Source organism: Argopecten irradians, chromosome 13 (assembly GCF_041381155.1).
Source record: "Argopecten irradians isolate NY chromosome 13, Ai_NY, whole genome shotgun sequence".
NCBI classification, from domain to species: Eukaryota; Metazoa; Mollusca; class Bivalvia; order Pectinida; family Pectinidae; genus Argopecten; species Argopecten irradians.
The window spans coordinates 29,491,531-29,509,069 of NC_091146.1; the positions used below are offsets into that span (position 1 = coordinate 29,491,531).

Consider the following 17,539-nt stretch of genomic DNA (forward strand, 5'->3'; position numbering starts at 1 on the left):
TTCCATTAACAGCCGGAAGTTGTGAAAACTTTCTAATTGCAAAGGATTTCCGAAAGACTTGACTTGAATTTCTGAAAGGGCTTCTTTATTTTGCTTTGTAACAGATCACATGGAGCAGTGATGGATTATGCAACTTGTAAACTGATAACCGATTCTGTTTAGATCAGGGTCGCTATAACACCTGGTCTGTTGATCTCGCTCAGACAAACGCTTTGCACAGTAACGTTAACAAAGGGAATCACAAATGATGTGTTATCTGGTCATGCAGTAGAAAATACCCAACAAAGATAACATATATGGACACTGTTTCGCGAACATTTCTTAACATAGGATATTCTTTAAATTTTATTCCCCATAGAAAAGTATTTCAAAGGTTAAGGGGAAATCTTATGTTAAGAAGCCATGCCCTCCTTAAAATATATAATGCTTTTCTAAGGAATGTTCATGAAATTGGGCCATGGAGTTTTGTAAGACTATAATTATGTTTGCCAAAAAATGTTAAATGTTAGAGTTGGTTTTTATCAGTTGGGACATTTTTACTTTTACCAATGCATGTACTATTTGTGAGATACGAAAATGATTTAATATTAAAGAACAACTTATTTTTTATGAAAATGGCTAAACCTTTAGAAATAAATACAGTTTTGAATAGCTTAAGGTTACTCTTATCTTCATTGTTTCTAGACTGAAATTATGTAATACTGTATCAGCTAAATTACTGAAAAGATCTTTAATTGCAGATACTGAAAACCAGAGTATATCAAATTACATTATACTTACAATGTTCGAACCAATCGTCCTACTCCATGGTGTTGATCGTTACACGTGGAGTAAAAACTACCATCTGTAGACAATAGTTAATGAATACTGTACACCAACTCATTTTCGTGGCGACTTGATTTTCGCGGTGGGTTTTATTACTTACGACCTTTCAACGGATAACTAGACGTAAGATTCTTGTTTCAAAAGTAATTAAAACCTTAATCGCGAATAACAAAGACGCGAAAACATTGAATACGCGAAGAGGCCGCGGTGGCCGAGTGGTTAAGATAGCTCGACATGTAACCACAAGCCATTCACCTCTAGGTCGCGAGTTCGAATCCCATGTAGGGCAATTACCATGTACTTACCGCTGGTCGATGGATTCCATCCAGCACGTCCTTACATGACCCCGGCTGTTATTAGGAAGTTAAACTAAAAAATAAACCCAATCCGGATAGGCGAAAATGATTCTCATTACATGCAAGTGTATTAACTATAATAGGAAGAAATTCTTCAAATTTTATTTTAGATATAGCCACCATAAAGTGATGGAATCACCGTATAGCGGGTTTAGTGCGACTTCAGTATTGTACATTGTACTGTGGAATACGAAAATATCATTCCGCAAAAATAACCGTTTTTACAGTACACACTTTCAAAGCGACCGTGTCAATATGTCCTATACCGTAGGAATACACAGACAACATCACACCATTTGTCAAAGGTCACATACTAACAGACATATACGGATTGTTCTCATTATTATTTTGTGTTATGTTGACCATTTGTTTCCCAGAAGTGCCATCTAACGACAGTCAATATATCACCAGAATTAAATGAGGCCCGCAGATGGTTTACAACCTCACCGAGTTTACATAGTGTAATTATGTGTGAGTCTGAGTTATATTTTGTTCTCTTAAACACCCAACAGATTTATAGGGCTGATATCGACTGATGGCAAAAAGGTTGAAATGTTGTCATAACATTGATAATTACGCATGTGTGGTTTTAAGTTTTCGCTCGATAGCTCCTGTTTATGATCGAAAAATCGCAAATGTCTTTATCAACGTCATAATTTATTATTTATGAAGCAACTCTTACGCGATGCAAACGCTACAATCGTTAATGCATAAAAAACTAAAGATTATTTTTATGGTCTATAATTTATTACAAAACGTCAACATTGTTAACCTATCATAAAATATCACTCATATGTAATGTTGAAATAAGCAACACGAAATAACTTTAAGTGGATATTTATAATAAAACCGGAAACAGGAGTGGATTTGAAATTCCACTTTTATTGGTGGATTATTTTCTCTTACAAAGTATTATGCTGCCGTTTCAGCTAATCAAATGCAACATTATGAACGCCGACATCATTTTTTGCATTATGAACATTTAGTTAAGCCAATGAAAATGCTTTTTTCAAATAAGACTAAATTATATTCATTAGTTATGAAAACATGCAAATCATGTGTTATAGTTGTTAATTATGCCTACAATTTTCCATAGGCTCAAAATCATTTCTTTTCATTGGCACTAATACAAAGGAGCAATACGAAACATGCCATATTTAGGTCATCCTCGATACTCCAGGGGTTACTATCACTGACGATATATGTCTTCCTCACTATCTCATAGTAAAACGGAAAGCAGTTGAGAATAACAAATCTGAATCAATGACAGACTTGCAAAGATTTCTTCTGAAGACTACAGACAGAGAGTGACGCCTAACTGAACTTCAGTGGTAGAAACCCTTGCGGTATCTAGGATGGCTTAGGTACATATTTCGTTTCTTAAAACCACAACAGTGTATAATATTAGTCTAAATGGCGGAATTGAATAACCACCAAACATTGCTAGACAAAAACGAGAAAGAAAGTCGTCGTGAAAAGAATTTGGTCAAAAGCAAAGAAACAGGAATATTGATTTTTATGTCGAGTGTTTTCCACATTGTCTTGACATCAGGTAGGGCTTGCTTATCGGCATCTTTTTACTGTGACACATTTAATAAGGCACATTTAATAAGACATCTTTTATAAGACATAATCTCTCGGAATACAGAGTCTCTCATACAAAAGAACAAACGGGGACGAAATTGTCCGATTTTGTTATTAATCCACTCGCTGAGAAACAATTAACAATAAAAGCATGTGTTATGATGTCCCCATATCAAGTTTTAAAAAGGATAACGACGCTACGGATGACATCAGTTGTGTGTTGCTTTGTATCATCGGCAGCATGCTTCGGTGATTTAACACTATAAAAAGGCAAGAGTTACACTATAAAAGAAGACACAATACAAACATACCACAGTCTCCGCCAAATCACCCACAACGCTCTTCATACACGGAAGGCCGTCCTTATATTGCCCTGGCTGTTAATAGGACGTGAACAAAAAAACAAACAAACAAACAAACAAACAAACAAAGACATTGCACTTAATAGGAAAAGACAGACTTCATTTGTCGTTTTCATGTATTTAATTGCATTATCTGTTTGTGTTTGAAATATCAAATCTAATGATTGCAATAAATACATTATAACTTCTACAAAGTTAATGGACGAATACCGTAAATGTGTTCATTTAAGCGAAATCAAATTTCAACGCAAACTTTATCAGATTAATGCAGATAATTCACATATTTGTTATAATTGCTATAATAACGACAAACAGCGAATTTAATTAGCGCAATTATTTCATATTTTAGTTTAAAACGTATGGCGAAAATACTTTTATTACCTCTAAAATAATTATGTACATGTACATAAATTGATTATTGTCGACAATTTTAAATAATTAACTATAACAATATAGGTTTTCTTAGCCTTATTTTGATGTTCTATATCACTTCTATTTTTGCGTTTTGGTAGTTGTTGTCCTAATCCCTTGTTGATGCCATTCTATATATAGCAATGATAACTGAGAGGACAATGAACTTGTCTCCCGTCAATAACCTACAGTACAATATCTTGACATTCTAAGGAGAAGACATTCTATCTCATAAGTGGCATTCATTAGACAAATTGCTTTCCTCTCATTGTATTAAAATTGGAACATAGGAATATTATATAAGTTCTATCAAAATCGCTAAAAGGATTCTGCTATGGATGTCATTATATTGCTTAGCTTGTGACTTAATTAATTTTAAAAATTAAACGTGTCAATATTGTAATGAATGCCTAAGGGTTAAATAAGAAGACGAGAAAAACAAATGAGGACATGACGCGAATCTACTGCATCTTCCCAAAGCACACATAGGAATATAACGGCGGTCGTACTACATCTGTTAAGATGCGATTCGGCCTTGATATTGCAATTTCGTGATGTTCTGGAGTTTAGAAACAAATATATATAAAACATGTATACAGTAGAACAGAGAAAAGTTTCGCACAACAAAATTTAAGTATAGGCGTCAAATTCAAAGAATACAAAATATACATGGATTATTCTGCTTTACGTTTTTCTTCGTTGCTTCGTTTTACTCTTGTCATTTTTACATCTTTATGAACGTACTTTATTTCATGAAGATTTGAGTAATGGCCAATGACCTAGATAAAAAGTAAATGATACTCCCATTGTTCCGTTCATGTCTCCGTAACCCCGTTACCGATATAGCTTCGGCTGTTCAAAGGACAATAAACCTAGTTTCTCATCTCCTGCCGACGGCGCTCTCTCTTGACCTAAATACTGTTCATTATACTGTAACGATACTGCATCATGACGTTGCCATAATTGATAAATCATACGATTTGACGCGAAGAAATAGAAACTGTGGGGAAAAATGGAATGGTGATCACATATCACATTGGCTAGAAGGCTAATGTCATCATATTGGCCTTTTGCTACACCGTAAAACGACTTATTTTCACGTGCGATTTACTTTCTCGAATTTCGCAATCACGTTAATTTCGCGAATGTTTATCTCCGCAAATACATATAAACCTCGCGAAATTTAGTAGCCGCGAAAGAAAGTTTACAGTATATGAGGCCCATTCATTTTTTAGAATTATTTGATTTCTATTTAAAGATGCTCCGCCGCTGACATTTCATCAAAATCAATTTTGTATTATAGTTAGGCAAACAAATATGTATGTTTAGGGTTACATTTACAAAAGAAATAGGGCCTGTAGGTCGGGATGGTTTTTTTTCAAGTGTCTTTCACTCAAAAGTAATGGCCGGAACCGGAGTCTGAGATCGAAATCCCGACTTTTGTTTTTTTGCGTAGAAAAGTGGAAAAATAAATTAGGGTCGGGGGTAAAAAATTAGGGTCGGTCGGGTAACCCTAAACAGACATTTTTTGGCCTTGAGTGTATTTATCACACATTTGTTTTAATACTCGTTTCGGATCATAGTCGTTATATCAAACAAACAAACAAACGTATATACATGAAGTAATCGGAGCTACTGTGTTATAACTATTGTTAAATTTCGCGGAAGTAAACTTTCACGATTTTCTGTTTGGAACTATGGTTTTTGTTGGTAGCCGTTAAAAACATCATTCATGAGATAGACTATAATATGCAAATCATGATTTTGATTAATTTTGCGAGGAATTAAGATTCTTAAATTTGGATGGATCCGCGAATTTAGCGAAATTAAAATCTCCGCAAATATTAGCATCCATACAGTAACTAGAGTCATAGCCTGACAATGCATCGCAAATGAGAAAATAATACGATTATACCCTTGACATTGAAAGCATACAACAAATGATATCACATGGATGTTTTGTTACCAGAGAGGGCGTCCTTGAATTTTTGTTTACGAAATCAAATCAAACCAAAGCAGTGAGTGACACGTACATGTAAAAGTTTTCAAATTACCGTTATTGTAACAAATTCGGTCCTCCTCCGTCTCGTAAGTGCATTTTATTAATGACATGTCACAGCCGATATTTTGTTGCAAAGAACTAGGAATGACAGAATACTATATGGTTACGTCGGGGAAAGCATTCAAACTAACAGAAAATGGATGTAATTGATATTGACAAATTGTGGTGTTTCAGAATGGTGATGACAAGACGATTTAGGTTGTAACAATGGAATGATCTGTTCCACCGGATGTCGTCTGTGTGTTATAAATTTAGTGTCGTTCGTCATTTCTGCAAATGCGGAAAAAAGTATGGATTTAAGTTGTTTTGGGCTTTTTGCGAAAATGCAAGATGCATTATTAGCATTTGATGAGATTGTACGGAATAAAGATACGTTTTATTTGTATAGGTTTTCAGATAAAACTGCAAATATACATCGCAACAATTATATATCTACGGTTTTTTTCTCAGATATGATAAAAAGTCATGTATTGTTAGATAAAAAAAAATGTTATTATTTAGAACTGATAATGGTCTTCATTCCCTGACATATATCATATATATGTGAATGCTACATTTTTTACTCCAAATAAAGCAAACAAAAAAGTATCAGGAAAAACATAAAAAAACATGTTAATGTTATGAAATTAGGCCGTTAATGCATATCTATGCAGCAATTTTCATCGTTTGAGTATTCCTTCAAGGACAAAAGCCCAGCAGCGATATCAATTGTATACTAATGGCGGAGACAGATAGGCTTAAAATACCGACATATTGTGTTCAGTGCAATAGCATAATTTTACTTATGTCAGACGCTGTTATCAATTCGTAGGTCTTATAGGATAAAATTCTGCAAATGCATGGCAATTATATGATAATCAATATCATGTTATCATTTTAACGATCCCACCGCTGCCACCAAATGTATCGCACAGAGGACGGGTGACGACACAACGGAGTGTGGCCACCGATCCAATAACAGGCCGCGCTCAGAGTTGCTTAACTACGATACAAAGACACAACACATTTTTATCTTAAAAATAATATTTTAATATTCTAACCACAGGGCCGCAGTGGTTTTGGGCCTTTGAGGTTCCACGAAGATTTGCGTTATTTACAGTTCATCATAAAATAAGATGCAGGCACAAAATTAAAATATCACAGCAGTGCCATCGTATGGCAGTAAGCTTAATATCACAGAAATTAAAACAATGAAAATAAAGAAAGACACATGAGAATTACCCGTCCAAAGCCACGACACTCATCGGCACAGAGGCTTGGTATCCGCCTGAAATGCCAATATCCATGAATCCTCATACAAAGCATTTGAAAACGTGTTTTGGGTGCAACTACAAACTCTATTGATTGCTACATTGTTCGTTTCTTTGATTGTTTTTCGATTCAATATCCAACTGTATAATGAAAACTGTAAATGCAGATATTTGTGGTATTCTTCTTTAAGTTCACTGTTTACTAGAAATTTTTAGTAATTTTTCTAATTACAATTTCTTGATGTCGTTGATTTTAGATAAATGACTAATTGTGATTGTAAGAATTGCTCATTACATTTTCTTCGTAATCATTGATTTAGGTTATGTGCTTACGCTGAAATATTTGAAACCAGCATAAAACAAAATTATTATTGAAACTCAATGTATTTGTACAACGATTTTTATAGTTTAAAAATTGAACCGGAATGTTTTTCCTTAAAAAAACTCAATACATAAGTTTTGTCTGCTTCGTCGATAAAACCATGGTAGATCCAAGCCAAGATATTAATTACGATCGAAATCAATCGGGGAACTGCGAAGAAAATTATACAGCAGAGTACAAATCGCACAAGAATTAAAGGGAACTTTGCTATTTCTGAGCATTTTCTTCGGGTTGGACAGTATGGTTTATGTGCGACGTTTCGATGATAAGGTCAAAAAATATTGTGTCTTTTAAGGGTTGCCCGACCGACCCTATTTTTTTTACCCCCGACCCTTATTCTCCTTTCTCCTCTTCTCTACGAAAAAAAAAATGAAAGTTGGGATTTCGATCTCAGAATCCGGTTCCGGCATTTTTTAAGACTGAAAGACACCAAACTAAAACCTCCCGACCTAACGATCCTATTTTTTGCCTATGTAACCATAAACAGACATTATTTTTTAGCGAAAGTACTATGTGTGTGATAACGCTTCTTTCACTCCGTTGTGTCTCTATACAGCTTGATGTTTTGTCTGATATAGGTGACCACTTGGTTGGTTGATTTGATTAATGTCCAACTAACAGCCAGAGAGGTGACGCTGTACATATCGTACTTGTCATCGAAACACCACATGATACATCCATTTGAGTTTAAACATATTTTATTGCATTTTTTACAACAGGATTGGGCACAAGTTATCATAACTTATAAAAACATAAACCCTTTCCCAACCACAATGACGTATAAATAATTACAAATTGCGATAAATACATATTAAAGTCTAATAATGAATACATATATATACTGCTTATGTAACAAAATATAAGGAGCTTAAGATATTTGCTATGGTACAGCATGTTGAGTAGTGAATGGGTTAATAGAATCTTACATGGGTCTGTCAGGTGGACAGGGATATCTCAACCCGAATGGAAGATTTTGGCTAATCAACCCGAGACTTGCCGAGGGTTGATGGTCAAAATCTTTCACGACCCTTGGTCAAAATCTTTCACGACCCTCGTGAAAGATTTTTTATCTAATGTCTATCACATGCCGTGCCCATGGTTTCTCTCTCTTTGTACCTTATGGGATACATGTATACTGTAAAAATGGAATTCGCTCATTTCGTTATCAGCCATAATCAGCAAATCGCGTATATATCTTATGGAGGCATATTTCTGCCATTGTGTTATTTTAGATCGAGTTATGTAACGTAACTTTGCCGAGATAATTATGTCGTCCTGTCGAGTTATTTCGTGACTTGTTGAGATATTTATGTCGGCAAGTCGACTTACATCACGGAAAGTCGACTTACATCCTGGAAAATTGACTTACCTTATAACGACGAGATCCATGATAGTCAGTCGACTGGTCGACACAATTTCCTCAACAAGTCATGTTATAACTCGATTTGCCAACATAACTATCTGGCCAATGTCGAGTTACCATAAGTCGACCTAAACTAACTCGATGGCAGAAATATGCCACCATAATATCTACTTGCAAATGGATCAACAGCTAGGTAATTTATAGACAGATACACAATGCGAACTCTGAACTGGTGGCATATTTCTGCCATTGTGTTATTTTAGGTCGAGTTATGTAACGTAACTTTGCCGAGATAATTATGTCGACCTGTCGAGTTATATCAAGACTTGTTGAGATATTTATGTCGGCAATTCGACTTACATCATAATCCTGGAAAATTGACTTACCTTATTACGACGAGATCCACGATAGTCTGTCGCGATAGTGTAACTCGACTTTCCAATATGAATATGTGGATTTATCTCAACAAGTCATGTTATAACTCGACTGGTCAACGTAACTACATCAAAAAGTCATCTTATAACTCGACTTGCCGACATAACTATCTGGTCAAGGTTGAATTACCCTAAGTCGACCTAAACTAACTCGATGGCAGAAATATGCCACCATACTAAACAGTTTTAAGGCTGGTTTAGCAGAAATATGCACCTCCGTAGAAAGATTTAATCATAGCCATGCGAATGTCAACGTTTTATCAGATTTAACTTTAAAATATTGCTGCATTCATGGATAAAAACAAGCAGATTGTTATGACGGTCATTTTGGTAGAAGAAAACTATAAAATTGTCATGTTTTCCCCATTTGTTTCATTGTGGTTTTGTCGCCTCCGTGAACATTTGTTTTATTTTGAAGGCCGCAAGTCATACTTGTTTGTTAAATTAGGCCACAGTGTGTTTCTCAAGGACAGACACATTAGCAAAGCTGTAATGTCCAAACTTGCATGAATGTTAAGAGATGCGACAAATTTTAATCTTATCTCTTCTGCAGAAAATTATTTTCACTTCGCGTCTCGGCCGTCATGCGTTAGACTAGTGTGAAAAGAAGGCTACCCGATCTGCAATGGTCAAATAAATCAGTTTAACAAGCAACAACTACCACGTTTAATACATAATCATTCAAACAACATCACGTGACATAGAAGGAAGGCCTTCTTTAGGGTCGAAGCTGCTGATGTTTTAGATGCATGTAATGGATCTAAAATATTTGAAAATAAAAGAAGTGAATACTTTCTAACAACATTTTTGGTTACCGGAAACATCTGTTTTCGAGTGTATAATTCAATAATTTGCGTCATAAACATTTTAAACATATTCAAGAATCTATTAATTCGCGAAAAAAAATTCTTACTGATATTCATTCATTTTACAGATATTCATGAAAGATTTGAATTTGCGTTCGATAATCCTTATCAATACAGTTAAAAGTTAAAATGTAAAATAAATGTAAAAATGTTTCACATATAACCTGTAACAATTATAACACAATTGGAAAACCATTTGAATTTGTCTTCGATAATCTCGTCAATAAATTAAATTAAAATGAAAACAAAAATGCAATTACTTCGTATATAATTCGTACTAGTTATTATGTGTTTATCTTTGCAGATTACTTCCCGTTTCCAGACTTGAGGCCAGCGAAATGGGGATGGTGGATCAAAGTCTGTATCACGCCCGCCATAGTCCTGGTCGGGATCATTGGGAACTGTTTAAGCTTTGCCGTCATGAAATCTCGTAACCTCCGTAAGAAGTCGTACAGTCATTTCCTCTGTGCTTTAGCCGTATTTGATAGTCTCACTCTGATTGGTCGACAGGTGACGTTAGTCGATGACATGTACCACAACCTCGGTGTGGAAAATAAAGGCGTGTTTTATCATTTCAATGACGCCGCCTGTAAGACGTACAACTTCCTGGAACATATGTGCTACTTAATGTCATCTTGGTTAATTGTATGCATGGCAGCAGAGAGGGTGGTCGCTGTTTGTCGCCCGTTTAAGAAAAGCGTCTTGAGGACTCAGACGGGCGCAGTCGCAATCATCTTCTCCTTGTTTGTGATTCTTTCCTATACGCAAGTGTTTCGGTTCATAATGATTGGGAGTTACATGAATACGTGTCAGGCCACACAGACCTTTCTCCAGTTGTATGTTAATCTACACATATATCTCTATCAGTTTACGTTAATATTCATTTTACCATTTCTACTCGTTTTTATTTTTAATACAATGGTGTTGTACCAAATATACCGCGTAAGGCGGGAGGCAAGCGGAGACTCAAGATCTCGCGTGGTTGCGAGAACTCACAAGACAACGTTCATGCTGCTTGCGATTTCAACAATATATATCATTACAATGCTACCCCTCGTTGTTATATCGATAAGTGCTCATTTTGCACTTCATAGTAGCAAGCCAATGCTTGAAGTTCAGGTGTTGCTAATGAGGATACAACCGTGGCATGATCTTCTATCTGTTGTTTCGTTCGTCAACTACGGAATCAACTTCTTCATTTACGTCGTGTCCGGTCAGTCCTTCCGTTTTGAACTGCGCAGAATGATTTTCTCAAAAGAAAGGCACATTTCAACGAGTGGTACGAGAACAAGGGAGGAAGTCATGAAGTTACAATGACGTCACTGGATGGTAATATCATGGCCTGTTACCACACTGGTACAAACGCTAGCGCAAAGAGATACGTAAAACGGAGAAGGTTCATTAAATGAAAAAAGTGCGCAATTGGATGAAACAGCTAGCATCGAATGAATGCATCAGATCATTTGAGAATATCACTTTGCAAATACTGTGCCAATATATTGGATTCGTGACATCAGGAAAATCAAGGAGCTTTAGTTTTATTTTTGAGAAAAGTCTCTTCTTTATGAATTTAATATGATTCTGTTATCAGTTAAAGACGTCTGACATTTTGCCCAGTATAATGTGACCAGGTAGATTGTGGTGTTGGTGTCTTTGGGGATATGCCTCCATGAGAAAGCACTTAATAGGCTTAATTAGCTATCACAAGAAGACCAAAATGACGAGTTCACTGTGACACTGTATATATAAATCATCCATACATACCGTCCTAATTGTAAATGGTAATTTCAATTTGGTCAAAACACAAGCTGCTGAAAATGGATCAGTTTTATAAAAAAAAATGATCGAAAATGTCCATCTTCGATGATCAACGGTTGATTGCGTACTGTGCTGCAATCAATCAACCGTGTTTTTCCGACGATGGAAAACGTAAAGATGGAGAAAATCTCGATACAGAAACGAAAGAAACATTTGGCATCATTTATTTCTCAAGACTAAACGCGTCTCCTTATGTAACATACGTTTTTTTTCTGTTTTCTTGGATCCACCGTTGTCTGTTTTAGACTTAAAACTTGTTTCGGGCAATATCAGTCAAGTGACCAGAAGACGGAACGTCTATATTAGTTATTCTCTGTTGCGGGCATGACCTAAACCTGTCTTTGTTTTGTCTGAAGTATCGTTTGGTCAAGAGTCCAAATGGAATAAAAAGATTATAAGACAAATGACAAAAGCAACGTGGGTTCTTTATGAAGCATTTGTATTATACCATTTGTATAAAATACCATTGATGTTCAATTTTTTAAATTAATATGTATGTATTTATGACGAATTTATCCTAGTATCTGTGTATTGTTTCAAGTTCGGAACATTCGTATCGCCGTCACAATAAATACAAACATATCTTAATTTATCTGTTTTTTATCATCGTCTGAGAACCACGTTTGACTAAAACCACGTGCTACGCTGCACTTAATTATCACCAGTGACACAGTAGTGCAATTAGCCGGAAAAGTGAAAAGTGAACTAAAAGGTTGAAACACGTAAACGAGTTTCTAAGGTATGAATTAATCCATTTGACTGTGGACTCCATTGTGCTAGTTGTAAGATACATGTACTATCGCCGCTGTCTCATAGACTAGAGCAGTTCTCAACTAGTTTAACTTAAATATCGTTTCTATACAAATATACTAAATGTTCAGATCAATTTGAATGAGAAGAACAAATTACTGTCATACTTTGTCAACCATCAGACGATATCGAAATCGCTGTTGCACTCTCGGAAATCACAGTGTCTAAACTCCACTACGCTGTACTTTGTCGACCATCAGACGATATCGCAATCGCTGTTGCACTCTCGGATACCACAGTGTCAATAACCTTTATAGCTACTACGCTGTACTTTGTCGACCATCAGACGATATCGCAATCGCTGTTGCATTCTTGGAAATCACAGTGTCTAAACTCCACTACGATCTGTATAATATCTAACCGCACCCAAGTGTACGCTGATTACGTTGGTAATTGACGGTGTCGCTCTCGGTGCATCATCGATACTACAGGGGCTACTATCAATGTCGTTATATCCACCCCTGGCCCCGATTTCTCGAAACAAACTGAAGTCAAAAACTGACTTAAGCCAGTTTAATTCCCATAAGTTACGCAAGAAGAAAAACTGAAGTCTATACTTTTGTTTCGAGAAATCGGAGCCTGGACTATGTCATCGTAAAACTGAAGGCAACATTAAACATCGTTAATTTCAGCTGAACATAGTCCTTTGATGTACATCAAAATAATCGAATAACGGTACAGTAGTTGATTGTGCGGCTTTTAAGTCGGGCGTTGCTCTCTGTAATATTCAAAGGAAGTTTATTCAGGGCTGTGTTTTTATCTCTCTCCTGAACTGCCACCAGTTTTACTTTGAGATAGTCCATGGATATAACGTCAGTGATAGTAACCCCTAGAGCATCGAGGATGCTCTTGTGATGAACACATAATTTTGTTTTTCATACGTGATTGTCTGGTATTATGCTAATACAACATCGGCTCTAACATTTCAAATTACAATAGATTTTTTTTCTGATATTATATGTAACTTTGTATCTTTGTAATTATAGTCTTTTAACTTAACGTTCTTCTTTCACACTTTTTTAAAGGGTTTACGTCTATTTGTATATTTAAATCAAATCTATTATTACGTTTATATATTTACAGTTTGCACTGACATGGACTCAATAACCATGCTTTCTAGTATTATCATTATCAGTGTATAATAATAGTACAACACGTGCGGCGATATTATTCTGACGGGAATAGTCGCTGGCGTAGCAACGTGGGGTCATGACCCCACTTTTGGTGAGAATATATGACTGACTCGAATACAATCAGCTGTTCAATCGAATTCGCTGACGATAACGGGAAAGAAAAAAAAATGGGTATTTAAAGATGCTCCACCGCCGACAGAGCATAAATGATATTCATAATTTGAACAAAATTGGTGTTTAATCATGTATATATATATATGTCTAACTAACACAAAAAATGATATAAAATAATTTATTTTGCCTTTGGTGCATGGACAACCAGTACTTCATTCCATCTAGGATATAGTGCCACGGAATTTTTTCGGGGTGCAAATAATTATCTTTTTTATATTTTTAACTTAAAATAAAATTAGAAGCTCAAACATTTTAATGGTGGTAATGGTGTAAAGTTAGTAACTTTTGTAACTGAAGCAAAATACAAAATCGTCTGCTCCTGTTTTTGATAGTGAAAAAATACCATTTGTCAGCGATGGAGCATCTTTAAGGAATAGATTTTGATTTTGTTGAGCTTATAAGGGTATAATGATAATGGAGCCCGTATAAATTTTATGTAACCCTCATAACCTCGACAAAATCAAAATTTGTTCCTTATATTAACATTTTTTTTCAAGCAAATTAATATCATTTATTCTCGCGACAGTTGCATATACTTTATTAAAATACCCATATTTTTTCTCTCCTGTCATCGTCAACTAATTCGATTACACAGCTGATCGGAATAGAGTCGTTCATATGTTCCCACCAAAAGAGGGGTCACGACTCCCCATTGCTACGCCAGCGATTATTTCCGTAACAAAAGAATCGCCGCACGTATTGCACTATCATTATACACTGATATTGATAATACTAGAAAGCATGTTTATTGAGTCCATGTCAGTGCAAACTGTAAATATCAAAAGAATATATATATATGCAACTGTAATATCCATTTTACTTATCTATAATGATTCGCTGTGTTGTTTCGGTCCATATGGTCTTCGTAGAAGAAAAAATAACCGAGGGCGTAGACCGAGGTCATTATAGTAAAATCAACAAGGATGATATAATACCATATGAGCCAAATCAAAGGTCTTTATATTTTATATAAGTTATGTCGTTTCTTAATTACCAGAAAAGTATTGGTCAAAGAACGCCACTCTGAAAATTGCAGCTTTCAGGCAATGATCTAGCTATGTTACTAAATATGGAAACACCAAGTCAATATGATATATATTGAACGTCACGTGACCATGTATTAGCCAATGGAAATAGTTGAAAAACATTTCTCCCTTTTGCTTTAATTTCTTTCCATTAATTTTCTATTTCGCGTTTTTTCTTCGATTATTTTTCCATATAGTATAGCTTTTCGATTGGGATAACAAAGAAATTAATGAATCAATCAAGTGTAAAAATGTAGCGTAGGGTAGCGAAGTGCAGTCAACCGTGGGTCTACATATACCTTCCGTAACAATATATACTACACCCCAGATTAATTAAACAGCTTTAACTGTAGCGATATAATAGTTGCTGACTTAGTGTCCACCAGAGTCATCTGAAGGCGTACCAGAAAAATTCCATGTAGAAAAAGCTAATAATTCTTCCACTCGAGAGCGTGTCATTCTAAGAATCTATTCTAATATATGGTGTAATGTATACGTACATGTAAAAAACCATCACTCAATTAAAATTATAGAGTCTAATCTGGTTTACAAAATAAGAACGACATTTTAGTGATTACTGTTATTCAAAAGAATAATCTGCAATATCATTTCTCGTTCTCATTTTTTGGATTGATTGAATGCATTTTATAAAAATGTTTCAAAATTTTCATGAAAATCATTTTTGCAATACTTCATTTTACTCTCCGATACTTTTTTCATATCGTATCATACATCTTAATACCCACTCAATCCGTGAACAAAACTGATGCTGCAGGGTAGTGTTGTACTGCTCTATTTCTACATTTATCGGTTACTGTGATATCGATAGCCTTAAGGCTTACTAAATTAGAGTTTTTAATCTGAGCAGCAGACATATAAAAATGTAATTGGGCTACATGCCAGACAGACATTCCCACCAAGGTTTGTACTTTGGTGGCTGTCGCATGGAAATGGCCGAGATTCTTAACGACATTTCGCTCGAGGCCAGAAAACCAATTTAATCGACACAAATCTCACACAATGTGTAGAAGTGTAGAGACTGAATTGCCTGTCTTGGTTTTCTACTTTCCACTAGGCTTCGCTCCGAAAAAATAGTATTTTGAGCCCCTCCTAGCGGGGAGAATTGGTACTAAGGCAGGTAATCTCGTCTAAAACGTATTTTACGTAATCTGATAAAAATGACCCATATCTTTAATATCTCTTCGTATCATAGAAGCTACTAATTTTAATCAGAAAATATCATCACTCCTATTCAAAGAAGATCTGTATCTTATTCAGATCTTTTATTGTCAATCAAAAATTTCATATAGCGGATATGTATTTTGCTAAGATTGATCCTTGATATCGCTCCGTTTCATACAAAAAGATCTTTATTTCAACCAGAAGATCTTTATTATCGCTACGTTACATATATATAATATGTATTTTAATAAAAACATATCATTATCATAAATCGGTTTCATATCAAATATCAGCATTTTAGCCAGAAAATATTTATTATCGCTACGTTTCATAGATGATCTGTATTTTAGTAAGATTGATCAGTGATATCGCCCCGTTTCATATAGAAGATACAATGTATGTATTTCGATCAAATTAAAATTAGACTTGTAATTCCGCTCCACTACGATACTCTACGTTACGCTCCAATATAGGCCAGAGATCATGCTGAGGTGACCTCGAACGGGGCATCGTTAGATCTTGTATTGGAGCGTAACGTAGAGTATCGTAGTGGAGCAGAATTACAAGTCTAATTTTAATTAGATTGGTATTTCGATCAGACTTGTAATATCATTATCACTTCACGAAGTAATAAGATGGACCCTTGGCTAGCGAAGTTGATGTGGGTTGAACGTTTTAATTTTTTTTCTAATTTTCAAAGGATTTACAATATGTTATCATATTCATAATAATACATCCAGACAGTGTTCGCTCATCCTATTATCGATAGCATTGCGATTGTTTTATTAATTCATTTACCCCTGCATGCACATTTAGACTTTTTAAATCAAAGACTAGACTAGTCTATTGTTATATTTCAGGGATGAATAAGTTAATCCTTATCAAAACGTAACATGAATTGATAAAAAAGGATTCTGTAGCCTAAATGGCAATATGGACCATTTATAAATGTATGTAAATCGCCATGTTCTTTAAAGGCTAGAAAATCATCTGTCAGTGATTTGAAATACAGGGACTTGGCACGAACTTCCAATACATACATATATGTATATATATTGTCCGTTGGATGGAAATGCGTGCCAAGTCCCTGTGATTAAACAGTAATTTTTCTGGTTGATTATTTTTGTATAGAGATGTATAGAAACGGGTAAACCGTTGATAGGAATTATTATTGTATGTATATTGAATGAAATCAGAAGTAAAATTGATTACGATATTTGATAATGTTGTTATCATTTCACGTATGATCGAGTCTTTTCCCACTTTTAACGATAGTCTATTTTCTAGTATATATGGTTATTTACCGAAATGTCGAGTTTTAGTAACGATGGAAAATTGGAGAACCAGGAGAAAAACCATCAACCAACTACCATAACCTTGTGACTGCTCAATGTATACTGTAAACGCAAGAGTTGGTGGAGACAGTTCAGGAGAAAAATGAATTTGACCGCGAAAACTAAACCCTCCGGCGAATAAAAGCTACTATTAAGTAAATATGTTGT

The 17,539-nt window shown here is 35.1% G+C and overlaps 1 protein-coding gene across 1 annotated transcript; it reads left to right on the plus strand.

The window, feature by feature from the left end:
• The first annotated feature begins 8,736 nt into the window (after positions 1-8,736).
• LOC138305787 (melanin-concentrating hormone receptor 1-like) lies at positions 8,737-12,301 on the plus strand. The gene is made up of 2 exons (XM_069246055.1): positions 8,737-8,788; positions 10,200-12,301. The coding sequence occupies exons 1-2, from the start codon at positions 8,737-8,739 to the stop codon at positions 11,210-11,212; spliced, it is 1,065 nt and encodes a 354-aa protein (XP_069102156.1). The 3' UTR covers positions 11,213-12,301.
• Positions 12,302-17,539: the final 5,238 nt, after the last annotated feature.

What these genes read in the sequence shown, in the direction of transcription:
- LOC138305787 (XM_069246055.1), top strand. Translation starts at nt 8,737, where the DNA reads ATGGCAGAAATATGCCACCATAATATCTACTTGCAAATGGATCAACAG. An exon ending in GCAAATGGATCAACAGCTAG is followed by an intron (nt 8,789 to 10,199) that starts GTAATTTATAGA and finishes TTATCTTTGCAG; the next exon opens with ATTACTTCCCGTTTCCAGAC.